Genomic DNA, 18,474 nt, shown 5'->3' with positions numbered 1-18,474 from the left:
TGCTGCCCCTGGGTCCCCAACTCTTCTGGGCCCCGAATCCTCGCCTCTCTTGGGCCCCGATCACTCACCGCTCCTCCGCCCCGATCAAAAATGGAGCAGTCAGTAACATGACATCAGTTAGTCTACTCTTATCTTGGAGACATCAAATTTCAACACATTGTTATTTGAAATATCAAAACATTAAACTCCAACCAACACGCTGTTCTATAACGGACATATTCAGCTAGAAGTCGGGGGAAGTTAAAACAAAGTTGGGGGAAGGGAACTATTATGTGTGATTACATTGATTCAGAAGTAGTGATGAGGCACTGAACTGTGAATACCACTGTGACATCTTGTACTGCGTTCAGTTGCCACTTTTGGTTTTGTTCAAATGCCTTTGCAGCAAGTGGATGATCCAGTTCATTATTTTTTAGACAGCCAGTTGCTGCACACTTGTATTGACTCTAAGTACACTGTGATTATCTTGGTAACCCGTGCTATCCTCTTAGATTAGCCTGAGGCTGTTTATTCCAGCTCGGTGATTGAGAAGCTTTTCCTCTATTTGTTGGATTAGAGATTTACCAATATCTTTAAATAGTATGAATGGATTGATCACCAGTTATGTAGAAGACAAGTTGTTTTTGTATTCAGGTAGAGAAGCTGCAATTGTAAATTTGTTGCCCACATTCAATGTCCCAGTTCAATAGCAACACTGCAGATTTGGGAATAAGTTGTCATTCATTGTTTTGTTTTTCATTCTAATTAATGCAAATTTGGTAAATATTGATATAACATTCAGCAGGCAGTTATTTTTAAGACAGCCTTCTATCTGGAAATTGCACACGTTATTACAGTCACAATCATCACATTTTCAGTAGCTGCATTTGACCTTGCAAATGGAATCTGGCTGCACAAAAATATCTCATTACCTGTGCCCTGAGTGATATGTTCCAATGAGCAGGGTGGAAAAATGAACATATTGGATTTAATTTACTGGTTACCGCTCACACTGTTGCACTCTCTTTTCCCCCCCCCCCTCCCCCCAAGTTCTAATTTTAAAATTTTAACTCAATCCCTTCTAATCTTGGCAGTTTCAAAAAACTTAGGGTAGACGTAGGTGAATTTATGCCTGAAAGTCTGATTCTCAACGCTTGTTACCTCTGCCGTTTTAAACAAAGGCTTCATTGGGCTTTACTCACATTTTACCAATGTTGCCCTTTTGTAAGACTCTGCATTCCTTTCAGAAATAAACACAATCAGAAACTGATGCACTCACTCTTTTGTAAGAAGATAGAATTTCACAACAGAAATGGCACTGGAATGGAATGAGGTAAAATATTTAAAACATTTAATTAAAATTTTCCCAAAGCACTCAGATTTTGAAGTCAGCGTGGCAATATTGTTTCCAAGTTAAAGGGACTTAAGATGAATAAATCACCTGGGCCAGATGACATACATGAAAGAATACCAAAGGAGACTAGGGAGAAATATTGCTGGGCATTGGTTCTCACCATGAAGAATTTATTGGACCTGAGTGAGATTCCACAGGATTGGAACCAACCAAACATTAAAAGTGATGTGTCTAACTACTGTTGTCAGATATGTTTCTAAGCCTCTCAGTGCTTTTCAATTCAATGTAGATTGATGATTGTTTTATGAACCAATGTACAATACCTTGTATATGTCAGCATTAGCTTTCATTAGTCATTTATATGCACAGTTGCAAAAGCAATTAAAATCCTTCTGCAAATCTCCTGTCTCAAACGCTCTTCCTACCTGCCAGTATTTAAAAAGGTTTAACAGTTTGACCCAAACAACTACAGGTCCATTAGTCCACCGTCAGCAGGTAAAAGAATGGAAACTATTCTTAAATTATAGGCTGGGGGATTAACAAGAAACAGCTAGCGTAGATTTAGAAGGAGAGGGTCATGTCTGCCAAGTTGATGCCATTACAGATAAAGAATATCATCAAACTCTCTATCACATAGTTTATTTGGAGTTTCAGAAAGCTTTTGAAACATTTCCATAGGGACAGAAGGGCAGAGATGTTAAGTGATGTTCCACAGGGATTAATGGGTAGATCCCTGTTGCTTCTAATCTACAAAAATGACCTTGATGGTCAGTAGTTAATCGTGAATCTAAATTTAAGCTCATGCTGATAACACTAATGTAGAGAGAGCATTTGAAACTGGAGATTTGCAGAAGGATTTTGATTGCTTTTGTAACTATGCATATAAATGACAAATAAAAGCTAATGCTGACATATATAAGGTGTTGTACATTGGTGAATAAAACAGTTATCATCAATCTACATTCAATTGTAAGGCACCGAGAGGCTTAGAAAGGTACCTGGCAATAACAGTGGGCACATCACTTTTAATGCCTTGCAACAATTTAAAAACCGAATTGAATATATAGCCAGAACAATGGAGTATAACCGCTCAGAGGTATGCATTCCTGAGGCATTTACAGTGCGTTGATCACTGGCTATTTGGGATACTGTGTACAATTCCAATCACACAAAAAACATGCATTGGAGACCGTGCACAGAAGAGCAACAAGTAGTCTAAAGGGGCCAAGCTATGAGAAATGATTAGGAAAGTTCAAGCAGAAAGAAGACAATTAAGGCTGAGCTCATCAAGATGCAGTCTACCCCTGATAATTCAAAGTCTATTTGCACTAAAAAAAAAATTGTATTTCCCAATATTCATGCTGCTGGTGCGCGCGGAGGGACTAATTCACAATATCTATCTTGTAATGTAAAGAACTTCCCTTGTTAATTTGTTGTGAATTTCTTCATCCTACAAGAAGAAATTGTTAAATTACGAGTTACAAAATTTCACAATCACAGGCTAGCCTGCTTGAGACTTACGTGGTGGTATTCTGCAGCTGAAATATAGCCACTGTGTTAACACACACAGCAGCTCTGTTAGTGAACATCTCATTGTTTTGAATGAGGATCGGCATCCAGCCCAGATATTGATCCTGACCACATTAAACGACTTTGAATTTAGAGTAGACTGCATATAAAATATATGATTTAGGTTCTTGTTGTGCGGGGTCCTTTAGGGAAGAGTGACCATAACATGATTGAATTTCTTATTAAGATGGAAAGTAAAGTAGTCCAATCTGAAACTAGGGTTCTAAATCTAAACAAAGGAAACTACGAAGTTATGAGGAATGAATTGGCTATGATAGATTGGGAAGATTCATTAAAAGGCATGACAGTGGATAGGCAATGACAAATATTTAAGGAATGAATGCATGAATTGCAACAATTATACATTTCTTTCTGGCGTAAAAACACAAAAGGAAAAGTGGCCCAACCATGCCTAACAAAATAAATTAAGAATAGTATTAGATCCAAAGAGGAGTTATATAAAATTGCCAGAAAAAGTAGTAAGCCTAAGGATTGGGAGCAGTTTAGAATTCAACAAAAAAGGACCAAGAGATTGATTAAGAGGGGAAAAATAGAGTATGAGAGTAAACTTGCAAGGAACATAAAAAACGACGGCAAAAGTTTCTACAAGTACTTAAAAAGAAAAAGATTTTTGAAGACAAATGTCGGTCCTTTACAGACAGAAATGGGAGAATTTGTAATGGGGAACAAGGAAATGGCAGAACAATTAAATAAATATTTTGGTTCTGTCTTCACTAAAGAGGACACAAATAACGTCCCAGAAATGCTAGGGAAGCAAGAAGAATTAAAGAAAATTATAATTAGTAAGAAAATAGTGCTGGAGAAACAAATGGGACTGAAGGCAAATAAATCCCCAGGGCCTGATGATCTGCATCCCAGAGTACTAAAACAGGTAGCCATGATTGTCGCATTGGTTGTCATCTTCCAAAATTCTATAGATTATGGAACAATTCCTGCAGATTGGAGGGTGGCAAATGTAACCCCACTATTTAAAAAAGGAGGGAGAGACTGGTTAGCCTGACATCAGTAGTAGGGAAAATGTTGGAGTCTATTATAAAGGATGTGATAACAGCACACTTAGATAGTATCAATGGGATTAAACAAAGTCAGCATGGATTTATGAAAAGAAAATCATGTTTGACAAACCTACTGGAGTTTTTTGAGGATGTAACTGATAGAATAGGTCAGGGAGAACCAGTGGATGTAGTGTATTTGGATTTTCAGAAGGTCTTTGATAAAGTCCCACATAAGAGGTTAGTGTGAAAAATTAAAGCACATAGGATTGGGGGTAATGTATTGGCATGGATTGAAAATTGGTTAATTGACAGGAAACAGAGTAGGAATAAACGGGTCTTTTTCAGGGTGGCAGGCAGTGACTAGTGGGGTACCACAGGGATCAGTGCTTGGGCCCCAGCTATTCACAATATATATAAATGATTTGGATGAGGGAACCAAATGTAATATTTCCAAGTTTGCTGCCGACACAAAACTAGGTGGGGTTGTGAGGAGGATGCAAAAACGCTGCAAAAGGCAATTTAGGTTGAGTGAATGGACAAACACATGGCAGATGCAGTATAACGTGGATAAATGTGAAGTTATCCACTTTGGTAGGAAAAACATAAGGACAAAGTGTTATTTAAATGGTGATGGCTTGGGAAGTGTCGATGTACAGAGGGACCTGGGTGTCCTTGTACACCAGTCATTGGGCTCAATTTTGGCCCACCCCTTTTTTCGGCGCACTTACCGGAGATGCGTCGCTTTTCTCCATTCATAACTGCGCCATAAAAAAATCGCTCCCCACTTTGGCTACTGTCCGGCCTCTCCTCGGTCGTCGCGCAGCATGACCAGTCGAGACAAGGGCGGAGCCATCGTCCTGTGCTGAAAACAGTGCCGGGACGTCTGCACATGCGTATTGGAGTTGGGTCGCGATGTCCGCGCATGCGCAATAGCGCCGAAATTTGGCAATCGGCAATTTTTAAAAAGAATCGTAGCTGCTTGTATTTTGCTGTCCGGTGAGTTTGCTTCCTGCAGTCTGTGTGTGCTCCGATGCTGGCAGTTCAGTCACTCTCGCCCCCATCCCTGGCCGAGTGGTCTCCCAGTGCGTTGTCGTTCTGCACCTATCTCAGGCCGAATGGCCTCCCCCACTGGCCGGCCCGCTGCCTTCCCAGGCCGTTTTCTATTTTTTATTTGTCATTGAATGCTTATTACTTTTTGTGCTTTGTTTAGTGCTTTGTAAGTCTTGGTGCTTTAGGTGCAGGTCCTCTCCATTTCCCTTCCCACCCCCATCCCAGGCCGAATGGCCTCCGACGTACATACCTGGGCTGAATTCTTAACTCTCCGCAAGGGTTTTCTGAAGTGGCCACATACGCTGACCTAAGTAGATTTGGAGTAACTATTAGCTGGCCAAAGTGGCCTAAATGGCCAAAACTGGCTAGGTGGCTGGTAACAGCCTCTTTTGAGAAAAACCAAACCAAAGTAAAAAAAATCGTAACTAACTCACTTACACTGATGCAAATTGAATGTGCAAAATGGGGATTTTTAAGATATGCCAGAAAAATCAAGTTATTCCAAAAAAAACAGAGCAACTCCTGGCCAAAATTGACCGATTGAAAGCAAACATGCAGGTGCAGCAAGCAGTTAGGAAGGCAAATGGTATGTTGGCCTTCATTGCAAGAGGATTTGAGTACAGGAGCAAGGATGTCTTAATACAGTTATGCAGGGCCTTAATGAGACTACACCTGGAGTATTGTGTGCAGTTTTGGTCTCCTTACCGAAGAAAGGATATACTTGCCATAGAAGGGAGTGCAGCGAAGGTTCACCAGACTGATTCCTGGGATGGCAGAACTGTCGTATGAGGAGAGATTGGGTCGACTAGGCCTGTATTCACTCGAGTTTAAAAGAATGAGAGGGGATCGTATTGAAACATATAAAATTCTGACAGGGTTGGATAGACTGCATGCGGGGAGGATGTTTCCCCTGGCTGGAAAGTCTAGAACAAGGGGTCACAGTTTCAGGATATGGGGTAGGAAATTTTTCACTCAGAGGGTGGTGAACCTGTGGTATTCTCTACCACAGAAGGCTGTGGAGGCCAAGTCACTGAATAAATTTAAGGAGATAGATAGATTTCTAGAAACAAAAGGCATCAAGGAGTATGGGGAAAAAGCAGGAATATGGTGTTGAGATAGAGGATCAGCCATGATCATATTGAATGGCGGTGCAGATTCAAAGGGCCGAATGGCCTACTACTATTTTCAAATTAACCCAGGAGATCATAAGATATAAGTTTACATTAATGTAAAGTAAATTTAGAACCGATTCAAGGAACAACTCCTTCACTCAAAAAGTTTCTGTTTCGACTAATGTGCTGGACAAAATAACAAAAGCATTGGGAATGTTCAAATTGTAGTTGGATGCTGAAGAGGTAGAGTTAGTGTCTCCGAAGGATAAACTTCAATGGGCTGTATGGCTTTTACTCATTTTTGATTTTTCTTATGTTCTTAAGTGATGTATCTCTTCATTAATGTGAAAATGAACTTAAAAGATTTTCATTAAACTTGACAACTGATTTCCTCTCATTATCCTCTGGGTTCCTTCTAATTTGCCATGCTCTAGAAATTGTCAGTGCTTCAGGCCCAGCATGGTTAATTATTCTGTACTTGAACATTTGTTCTTCTCTCAAGAATTTGAAAACTTTTACTGGATTTTCACCAAACTTGAAAAAGTTGTTTTTAACTATTTGATAAGAGGTGAGCAGGAGCCATAGTTAACCTGTAGGGGTAAGCTCCAAATATTTGGCCATGGTGCTGAACATTTTATTGTTGTTCAAATGTCAGGATCGGTATCTGGACTGGACGGCGATCCTCATTCAAAACAATGAGAGATGCTCACTGGCAGACTTGCTGTGTATGTCAACACAGTGGCAATATTATAGCTGGGGAACCTCACCATGGAGACTCACCAGCAGTTTGCCTTGAGCTCGTGAGATTTTGCAATATATTCTTGTAGGGAGAAGAAATTCACCACAAGTTAATGGGGGAACTATTTTACATTAAAGGGTAGATTTTATGAAGTAACGCCTCCGACGCAGAGCTTCAAACACCAGGAGCATATAACATTTATACATCGGCAAATTGAGTGCAGATGTTAGCAGGACCTGCAGAGTTTTGCATCTGTATGGAAAACCTTGCAGTGTGCTGCTCACCTCTGTATATGAGCCACTGGTGCATGAAGTTCCCTCCAGAAAGATAAATTTGTAAAATCTACCCTCAGATCTTTCGCAAATACTGTGGTGGTGATGCAGTAGCTCCGTTGTTTACAGTTTTTAAATTGAAGAAATGTATAAAAAGTTTCCTATATTGCCAATGTGGGTCCTAATCCAGCTGTATATACATAACTAAACAAATCTAATATTTGTGTTGACAAAACATGTCCCAAATGCAACAGAAGGAACTTGCAGTTCTATAGCACCTTTCATGATTCAGGATGTCCCAAAGAGCTTCACAGCCAATCAAGTTCTTTTGAAGTATGGTCAATGTTGTAATGTTATAAATGTGGCAGCTACTTTGTGCACAGCCAGATTCCACAAACAGCAGTGAGATAAGTGACCAGATAATCTGTTTACGGTGGTATTGGTTGAGGGATAAATATTGGTCAGGACATTGTGAGAGCTCCTGTTCTTCAAATTGTGCCATAGGATCTTTTAGGTACATGTGAGAGAGCAGGCAAGGCCTCTGCTTAATGGCTCATTTGGAAGACAGCATCTCCCAACAATGCAACACTCCCTCAGTACTGCACTGCAGTGTTAGACTTGATGATGTGCTCAAAATCCTTGGTGTGGGGCTCGAACAATGGCCATCTGAATCATATCCGATAGTGCTGTCACTGAGCCGAGGCTGACACTCAGAGGGCTCAGAGACAGTAGCCTGTCTCTCCTCTCTGGGGAATGGTGCATGACTCAGAGAGAGGGGGAGCAACTTAAGAAAATGAGAAGGATTTTTTTTTAAGAGCATAAATAAACAAAATTGCTATGTTAAATCGACATTCGTGATTTAAAAGTATATTTCTGTCATTTTTCTAAAGAAATTCTGATTGAAAAGATAGCAGTAGATTAATTAAGATCATTAAAAACATCCATAATGAGACTAGTTTTGAATTGTTGTCCTCTTCCCTCCAGTAATTTTCTATAGTTCTACTAATCATAAGGTCGCAAGCACTGTTATTCACATTTATTAAATTGATGCACAATATGTGTAATTTGCACCAGAGTAGTTTTAGTTTATTAAACTTATATCATAGTAAAAATACAGTTTGATGGATATAGTTGTATTAGTTTTACAGGTGATTATTTAAATAAAAACATGGGCCCTTTTAGTTTAAGCTAAACAATGACTGTGAGTATCTTGGTCTATAGCGCTATTCATATCTGGAGATTTGGAGTTGGAGTGATCTGCCAGCATTGGCTTTCTGTGATGTAACCAGATGTTTGGGGTATTTTGTAATGGATCCTGCTGTCCCGGACTTTGATGGAACCAGCTGATGGAGGGTTTTAATTAATAAATAGTGCAGCGTTTTAACGATGTGACATTACTGTATATATTCAACTGATACCTATGGTAATATCTGAGCTTTTTGTACTCGAGGGACTGGATTCATTCAAGCAGTAATATTAATAAATTTCAAGCTTGCACCATTCTTTCAAATATGTGTGTCCGTTATCCTTCTCCCACAGTCAATGTATGTATTTTTCACTCCTGAATGAAACCAACCCCACTCACACTGTATTGAATACTATCCTCTTTATAGTATGCTTTTGGGAGCAGGATAAACAAAAAAAAAAATGAGGGAACCTAAAGAATAAGAGGAACAAGATTTTTGGATTGCGAACCTAATAATCTGGTGAAGAGATTAATACCTGGATTTCCCAATCAGCATTATTTTAACATAACACATTCAGGGGTAGAAATTGCACTTTTTCAGAAATGGGGCGCACCTTTTTGAAGTATTTGCTGACATTCAGCTCCTCGGGGGTTTTTTTTCCAGCGGGGCAGATGTGGATCATCATGGGGACGGAAGTGGTAGCGGAGTGGAGTGGCTGACACTAGCGGGTTGGAAGTGGGAGCGGGACAGAGTGGCTGCGGCTGTCAGTCATTGCGCTGGCACATCACAGCGTCTCGCCTCCTTCAGTTAAAGGGGAGAGCCGCTGCAAACTCTGCATTCATTTTAGTTAGGTTCATGAGGGAGTGTTGCAGCCGGGCCAGCCAGCGGCCTGGCACCCAAGAAGGGTTACCAGGCTGCCTGTTGGCGGCCCGGCCCAGCCGAACCTGGGGACATAATTGTCGGGCCGACATGACAGTCGGCCGGCAAAAAGAAATAACCCTTTAAGAGTGGCGCTGCCATTTCACAGAGAGTGCACTGACAGAAAAAACTGTCGGGAGCACCGGTAGGTAGCTGGGCCGCACCCATGGGGCAATTTTGCGTAAGGGGCAATCTTGCGAGGGGGGGTCCCCGCCAGACGGTAAGAGATTGGCGTGTGCACACCACGGCGGGAAAATGGGCATAACGGTCACTCCGCCCCTGAGCAAGGGCAATTTACAAAATGGCGGCTCCTCTATGGCGAGTCGGCAGCCATTCTGCGCCGCCCCGTGGCCGCAGCTTTCTGGCAGTCAGGGGCCTTATCGAAAGGGGCAATTTCAGCCCCTTAAATTGTTACCACCGCCATTCAAATAATGCCAGTCAGAAAATCCAGCCTGTACAAAGGGCCACAAAATAGACTTACAAATCAGCCATTGATTGATATTTTAGAGAACAGGCATTTTAATCCATACAAGGTTTTTTTCCTGGATTTGTTTTAAAGTAGTACGATGTAATGTTTTTGTCCGCTGTTATTTTTTTAACACTGGCCCAGATTTTGGGGTCAGCAGCAAAGGAACATTGGCCACCATTCACCTCGCTGACAGCTGTCCACAAAGATTTTGCGGATATGTGAGCGGAGACTTGCTCTGAATCAGCACGCCACCCACTATAAGGGATCTGTGGAATCTATGAAACGGGCAAGAAACAGCAAGGCTCTTCAACCAATCAAATTGAAGAATCCTCACTGAGATACGCAGAGTCTAAACCAGGAAGTATAAAGCAGGAAATATAAATTAAGATTTAAATGATGTACAGAAAGACTTGGAAATACAGATGGAATTGAGGAAGAGAAGAAAGAGACAGACAAAATTGCCAGCACTAATTTTCTTCTGAGGGAATGAGACTCTACATTTGTAAAATTACATTTTCAGGGCCAGAGAGGTTGTACAGCAGTAATATCACCTATCAAGTCGTTAAAAACACACTTCCGAATGCACTAGCACGAACTTTCTCAGCCATTTTTAGTGCGGAACTAGTGGACAAGTAACCCAAGTTCACGGCATTGAAGTCATTTCAGTGGCAAGTCTATCGGCGAGGCCTGCAAAGTGCACTCTGTAGACGAGCTTGGGTATCTCTTACAGCAACTTTCGATTTGCGCAGTTAACTGCGCATGTGCGGACGCCAGAAGTTGCTGTCCGATTTACCCCATTATAACGGTGAGTACTATTTGCCTCTCCGTTTTCCGCAGACAGTCCCAGGATGCGGGACTGCATCCAAAGGCGAAGCACGTCCCCAAATACACATGGGTTCAAATCAGGAACCACGTGACCCTAAGCTGCCCTGCGGTCGATCAGTAAAGTGGGCAGGGGTGCGGAGGGGCGGGTTCTGATTTGGTGGGAGGGATGTCAATCTCCTTTTTTCAACCAGTAGAAGTGGTGGAGTAACTGAGGGACTTTAACCTATGCAAAGATCGCACTCTGCGGCCGCAGTATGCTTGATCCGCGTCCCCACCCGCAACTCCCGGATAGTTCTGTGAAATTCAGTTGAAGAGAAATCGGCCCCGGAGCCTAAATGTCCGAATAACGGTTTCCGCTGGTAACGGGACTTTTGAGCGGTGGCTGGAGCTGGGCTGTGTGTAAATCCCAGGAGCTGGATCAGAGCACGCTCGGCGGCCTCGGATGGTGTGAGTTAGTGTCGGGCTGTGAGGAGGAGGAGGAGCCAGTGATTGCCGTCGACGGATGCTGTGAACATCAGCCGTATTATTCCGGTGGAAAGTTCAAGTTCTGCTTTTTGCAGATTCAGTTTGCATCAAAATAACAAAAAAAAAATTGCCTCAATACACTGCGCAACCTACATTTTCCGTCTTGCCTACTTTGCTATGCTCCCACCCTCTGTGTCCCCCGATTCAGTTCAGAAAATATGGTCATCCTACTGTTCACTTATGCACTGATCAACAACAGCAACAAATTGTAATTATATAGCGCCTTTAACGTAATGAAACGTCCCAAGGTGCTTCACAGGAGTATTATGCGATTAAAAAAAATTGACACCGAACCGTATAAGATGAAATTAGGGCAGGTGACCAAAAGCTTGGTTGAGGTAGGTTTTAAGGAGTGTCTTAAAGAAGGAAGGAGAGTCGGAGAGATTTTGGCAGGGAATTCCAGAGCTTTAGGGCCTAGGCTAAAGAAGGCACACCCACTAATGGTTGAGCAAATCTAAACAGGGTTGCTCAAGAAGGCAGAATTTGAGGAGCCCAGACATCTTGGGGAGAGGGAGGGTGTGAGGCTGAAGGAGATTACAGAGAAGGGGAGGGGCGAGTCCATGGAGGGATTTGAAAACAAGGATGAGAATTTTGAAATCGAGGTGTTGCTCAATTGGGAGCCAATGTAGGTCAGCGCGCACAGGGGTGATGGGTGAGCGGGACTTGGTGCGAGTTAGGACACGTGCAGCCAAGTTTTGGATCACCTCTAGTTACGTAGGGAAGAATGTGGGAGGCCAGCCAGGAGTGTGTTGGAATAGTCAAGTCTAGAGGTAACAAAGGCATGGGTGAGGGCTTCAGCAGCGGATGAGCTGAGGTAAGGGCAGATCAGCAAGACTGCATCCCCTATTTGTCACTTTAAAGTGCAGTTCATGTTGACGTTTCTATGCCGAAACTGCAGTGTGATATCTACACAGTACAGGTTGAACCTCCCTTGTCCAGAACCCTCGGGACCTGACCTGTTCTGGATAAGGGATTTTTCCGGACGAGGGGTGGTCACGTGAAAGGATGGTACAAATACTGAGCAAGGGCATATCGGGGCTGGCTGGCTTGGGGCTGGGAGTGCGGGGGGAGCAGTGGGGGGCGGCGGATCGCGGGGTCAGGCCAGCGATTGCGGGAGTCGGCAGCGAGGAAGGACTTCAATTTGTTCATGTCGGAGTTCTGCGCATGCACCGCCCGGTGGCCGGGAATGGTTCTGGACGAGGACTGGTTCTGGATAAGGGAGGTTCAATCTGTAACAGAAATATGAAGCAAGAAAAGAAAGAACAAAAAGAGTGAACCTGTATCGGAAAATGCCTTGGAAACGGCGCTGGGCCTAAATTCTATGACAAATTTGTTAATAAAAATTTGCTTTGGAGCCATGAAAGCAAAGAGCACATCAATATATACATCTAGTTTGTTACATTATGTGCTTTGCAATGCTGTAAATATTAACTCACAATTTATATTTTGTCCCTGGATCAATATTGCATTAGTTTCATGATGGTGGTGGAAACTTACAGACTGGCACACAAAGGACGAGAACTTTTGATCGATAACCTAGCAATCTGCCCATTATTTTGATACAGTCTTGCATTAATCAACTTTGAATGATCTGATTATATTTTTCAAAGAAAATCCCCAGCATAATATTGAACAAAGGATCCGACTTGTAATATATAAACTGCAGAACAAGTTGTGACAGTGGATCCATAAAGTCTATTGATATTAGATTTGAGAGGGAGAAGCAAAAATCACAAGCCAATAATTTTAAGTAAGGCAAACTTCAAAGGAATGAGAAATGAATTAACCGCAGTAAACCGCCGTGAACTGTTAATGGGTAAAGTGGGAATAATTTGGTTTGATACAAAACCGGGACGTACCCCTAAAAGTCAAAGGCTCTACTTGTGCAGTTAAGCAACCATGGTCAGGAAATGAGGCAAGCTATAAGAAAAGGCTTACAAAAATGCAGTGACATGTAAATCCAGTGGACTGCGAGTGCTATAAAAAAAACAAAGGGATACAAAGAAAGTAATGAGGTGCCAAAAGGGACTAAAGAAAACACTCTCAAGGGATATCAAAGTTAACAGCGAAAGTTGTTATACATATATTAAGAGAAACATTAAGCGGTAAAGGAGAATGTGGGCCCATTAAAAATAGATGCAACCCAGACCGAGATGGAAAATGGCAGACTTATTAAATGTGTACAGTGTACTTTGTATTTGTTTTCGCAGTGGAGGAAGAGCACAAAATACCAGTGGTATAAGGGAACCTAATAATCAGTCAAGATAATGCAAGTTATTTTCAAACAAAAAAAAAGACAAGAGTTAACAGGAGTAGGTTGTAATTGTATCATAGAATCATCGAGTGGTTACAGCACACAAGAAGGCCATTCGGCCCGTCGAGCCCGTGCCGGCTCTCTGCAAGAGCACTTCAACTAGTCCCACTCCCCCGCCCTTTACCCGTAGCTCTGCAAAATGTTGTAATCGGGTTTGTTTCATCATTTGCAGTGTAAACTGAAAACTTTATTTTAAATGGTCAGTGCAGAGAGACTGGGATTTCTCGAAGCTATCAGCTGTCCAGGAGCTTGCTTTCTTCTTCTTAGACAGTCCCCCGGAGTCGGGGGTGACTTGCTTCCACACTAAAATGAGGTCTAAGGTGACCGATGAGACCAATGCGGGATCTACAGTCTCTGTCACAGGCGGTGGTTGGAAGGACGGGTGGGTACTTGATTTGTCGTACGCTCCTTCCGCTGCATCCACGTGCACCTGGCCAAGAGACTCGACGTGTTCGGCGCCTTCTCGGATGCTTCTCCACGACTTTGAGCGGTCTTGGGTCAGGGCTTCCCAAGAGCCGATGGGGATGTTACATTTTTTCAAGAAGGCTTTGAAGGTGTCCTTGAAGCAGTTTCTCTGCCCCGCCAGGGGCTTTAATTTGGTATTAAATCTAAAGCCCTGTATTTTGATTGCACTATCAAATAGTTCATGGAAGTGAAAGTTACCATTTCTTTTTATTTACAGAAATCTATGAAGACTTTGACACCAGGGTGATTGAGGTAAGTTTTTAACAAATTATTTCATGCATTTATTTTTATATGTATAGTGCCAAAAGAATGAAACACCAAGGGTGGAAACCATACATAAGTAGCCTGATGAAAAGGAGATTGAAATCAAATGTGCCTCTTCACATAAGAACACAAGAATTAGGAGCAGGAGTAGGCCATTTGGCCCCTCGAGCCTGCTCCGCCATTCAATGAGATCATGGCTAATTTTCTACCTCAACGCCACTTTCCTGCACGATCCCCATATCCCTTGATTCCCTTAATATCCAAAAAAATCTAGCAATCTCTGTCTTGAATATATTCGAGTGAGCCTCCACAGCCCTCTGGGGTAGAGAATCCCAAAGATTCTCAACCCTCTGAGTGAAGAAATTTCTCTTCATCTCAGTCCTAAATGGTTGACCCCTTATTCTGAGACTGTGACCCCTGGTTCTAGACTGCCCAGCCAAAGGAAACATCCTCCCTGCATCTACCCTGTCAAGCCCTGTAAGAAATTTTTATGTTTCAATGAGATCACATAAATCATAGATTTAAAGTAATTGGAAGGAGGTTTAGAGGGGATTTCATTGGAAATTTCAGAGGGTGGTGGGGGTCTGGAACTCACTGCCTGAAAGGTTGGTAGAGGCAGAAACCCCTCACCACATTTAAAAAGTACTTGGATGTGCACTTGAAGTGCTGTAACCTACAGGACTGCGGACCAAGAGCTGGAAAGTGGGATTAGGCTGGATAGCTCTTGGTCGGCTGGCGTGGACACGATGGGCCGAAATGGCCTCCTTCCGTGCAGTAAATTTCTATGATCACCTCTCATTCTTCTAAGTTCTAGAGAATATAAGCCTAGTCTACTCAATCTCTCCTCATAGGACAATCCCCCATCCCAGGAATTAATCTGGTGAACTTTTGTTGCACTCCCTCTATGGCAAGTATATCCTTCCTTGGGTAAGGAGACCAAAACTGTACACAATACTCCATGTGCGGGCTCACCAAGGCCCTATATAATTGCAGTAAGACGTCTTTAGACTTCTACTCAAATCCTCTTGTAATAAAGGCCAACATAGCATTTTTTTTCTTAATTGCTTGTTGTACCTGCATGTTAACTTTCAGTGATTTGTGTACAAGGACACCCAGGTCCCTCTGAACACCAATATTTCTCAATCTCTCACCATTTGAAAAATACTCTGCTTTTCTATTTTTCCTACCAAAGTGGATATCTTCACATTTCTCCATGTTATATTCCATTTGCCATGTTCTTGTGCACTGACTTAGCCTGTCTATATCCCCTTGAAGTCTCTTTGTATCCTCCTCACAACTTACATTCCCACCTAGCTTTGTATCATCAGCAAACTTGGATCATCGTCATCATAGGCAGTCCCTCGGAATCGAGGAAGACTTGCTTCCACTCCCAAAGTGAGTTCTTTGATGGCTGAACAATCCATTATGAGAGCCACAGACCTTGTTACAGGTGGTACAGACACTCGTTGAGGGACGGGGTCAGTGGGGCTAGTTTGCCGCATGCTCCTTCCGCTGCCTGCGCTTGGCTCTTCATGCTCCTTGCGTCGAGACTCAAAGAGCTCAATGCCCTCCCGGATGGACTTTCTCCACCTCGGGCGGTCTGCGGCCAGGGTCTCCCAGGTGTCAGTGGTGATGTCGTACTTTACTAGGGAGGCTTTGAGGGTGTCCTTATAACGTTTCCGCTGCCCTCCTTTGGCTTGTTTACCATGAAGGAGCTCTGCATAAAACATTTGCTTAGGGAGTCTCGTATCTGGCATGCGTACTATGTGGCCTGCCCAACGAAGCGGATAGAGTATGGTCAGTGCTTCAATACTGGGGATGTTAACCTGGTCAAGGACACTGATGTTGGTGCGCCTGTCCTCCCAAGGGATTTGCAGGATCTTGCGGAGACATCGTTGGTGATATATCTCCAGCGACTTGAGGTGTCTTCTATACATCGTTCATGCCTCCGACCCATACAGGAGGGCGGGTATTCCTACAGCCCTGTAGTCCATGAGTTTGGTGGTAGATTTGAGGCCTGGTCTTCAAACATTCTTTTCCGCAGGCGGCCGAAGGCTGCGCTGGTGCACTGGAGGTGATGCTGAATCACCGCATCAATGTCTGCCTTTGTTGATAAGAGGCTCCCGAGATATGGGAAATGGTCCACGTTGTCCAGGGCCGCGCTGTGGATCTTGATGATTGGAGGGCAGTGCTGTGTGGTGATGACAGGCTGGTGAAGGACCTTTGTCTTACGGATGTTAAGCGTAAGGCCCATGCTTTCATATGCCTCAGTGAATACATTGAGTATATCCTGGAGTTCAGCCTCTGAATGTGCACAGACGCAGGCGTCGTCCGCATATTGCAGCTCAATGACAGAGGTTGGGGTGATCTTGGACCTGGCCTGGAGGCGGCGAAGGTTAAACAGCTTCCCACTGGTTCTGTAGTTTGATTCCACTCCAACGGGGAGCTTGTTGATTGTGAGGTGGAGCATGGCAGCGAGGAAGATTGAGAAGAGGGTTGGAACGATGACACAGCCCTGTTTGACCCCGGTCCGGATGTGGACTGGGTCTGTAATGGATCCGTTGGTAAGGATCACGGCCTGCATGTCATCGTGAAGCAGGCGAAGGATATTGACAAACTTTTGGGGGCATCCGAAACGGAGGAGGACGCTCCATAGACCCTCACAGTTGACAGTGTCAAAGGCCTTTGTAAGATCGAAAAAGGCCATGTATAAGGGCTGGCGCTGCTCCCTGCATTTTTCCTGCAACTGTCGCGCTGCAAAGATCATGTCTGTTGTGCCCCGTAGGGGACAAAATCCGCATTGTGCTTCCTGGAGGAACTCCTCGGCCACAGGGAGAAGACGATTGAGGAGAACTCGAGCGACAACTTTCCCAGTGGCTGAAAGCAGGGAGATTCCCCTGTAGTTGCCGCAGTCGGACTTGTCCTCCTTTTTAAAAATGGTCACAATCAGTGCATCTCTGAGATCTCCCGGCATGCTCTCCTCCCTCCAAATGAGAGAGATGAGGTCATGTATCCGCGCCAACAGCGCCTCTCCGCCATATTTTAGCGCCTCAACAGGGATTCCATCTGCACCCGTAGCCTTGTTATTCTTAAGCTGTTTTATGGCTTTGCCAACCTCGTGCAACATTGGAGTTTCACTGAGTTGGTGGCGGGTGGCATGCTGCGGGATGGAATCGAGAACACTCGAGTCAAAAGCAGAGTCTCGATTGAGGAGATCTTCAAAGTGCTCCTTCCATCGGGCCCTGACAGCCTCGGTGTCCTTGATGAGTATTTTCCCGTTCTTGGCCAGGAGTGGGGTGGGGCCTTTGGAGTTTGGACCGTAGGTGGCCTTGACTGCAGTGAAGAATCCTTGCATATCGTGGCTGTTGGCCAGTTGTTGTATCTCCTGTGCTTTCTCCATCACCACCTGTTCTTTAGGTCCCGAGTTTTTTGTTGGACCTGAGCCTTGAGCCGTCTGTAATGTTGTTTTGCAGCTCCAGAGTTGAGCTGTTGCTTGAGGTTCAGAAATGCTTTGCGCTTGCGATCTATTAGTTTTTCGATCGCCTGATCATTTTCATCAAACCAGTCCTGGTGTTTTCTGGTTGAGTGACCAAGTGTCTCTTCACAGGCACTGGTTATAGAGGCTTGGAGGGCAGACCAAGCGCTATGGGGATTCAGCATCTCAGGGTCATCACGGCATGCCAGATTGGCTGTGAGGCGCTGGCTGTATTGGGCTCTCTTAGCTGGGTCTCTAAGTGCCCTGGCATTAACTTTTTTGTGGAACTGCTTCTGCTGTCCCCTCGCTTTGGGGCAATGTTAATGTTGATGATGGATCGGATTAGGCAATGGTCCGTCCAGCAGTCGTCCGCTCCTGTCATGGCGCGGGTGATGCGCACATCCTTGCGATCCCTGGCTCGGACAATGACATAGTCAAGCAGGTGCCAGTGTTTGGAGCGAAGGTGTTGCCACGATGCCTTGTATTTGTCCCTTTGGCGGAACAGGGTGTTGGTGATGAGTTCATGTTCTAGACATTTTGTCAGGAGTAGGGTACCGCTGGAATTGGCTTTCCCTACCCCCTCTCTGCCAATCACGCCTCCCCAGAGGGCTGTGTCTTTGCCAACCCTGGCATTAAAATCACCCAGGAGGATCAATTTGTCGCCCGTGGGGACACGAGACAAGGATGTCTCGAGGATGGAATAAAAACCCTCTTTAGCCTCATCCATTGCATCGAGTGTGGGGGCGTTCGCACTGATGACTGTGGCACATTGGTTCCGAGATAGGGTGATACGGAGAGTCATGAGGTGTTCGTTGACCCCACAGGGGGAGTCTTTGAGGCTTACATTCCCACCGAGCTTTGTATCATCAGAAAACTTGGATATATTACATTTGGTCCCCTTATCCAAATCATTGATACAGATTATGAATAGCTGAGGTCCA

The 18,474-nt window shown here is 43.9% G+C and overlaps 1 protein-coding gene across 1 annotated transcript in view; it reads left to right on the top strand.

The window, feature by feature from the left end:
- The window catches only part of mrps5 (mitochondrial ribosomal protein S5), a 195,906-nt gene that overhangs the window by 71,918 nt on the left and 105,514 nt on the right, over positions 1–18,474 (top strand). The window contains exon 5 of the mRNA XM_070884570.1: positions 14,012–14,046. Coding sequence (XP_070740671.1) covers positions 14,012–14,046 — 35 coding nt within the window. The remainder of the gene's footprint in view (positions 1–14,011; positions 14,047–18,474) is intronic.

Source organism: Pristiophorus japonicus, chromosome 7 (genome assembly GCF_044704955.1).
Source record: "Pristiophorus japonicus isolate sPriJap1 chromosome 7, sPriJap1.hap1, whole genome shotgun sequence".
Classification (NCBI taxonomy): Eukaryota; Metazoa; Chordata; class Chondrichthyes; family Pristiophoridae; genus Pristiophorus; species Pristiophorus japonicus.
Note: the sequence above shows the minus strand (reverse complement) of the source record. Positions and strands in the feature narration are given on the sequence as shown.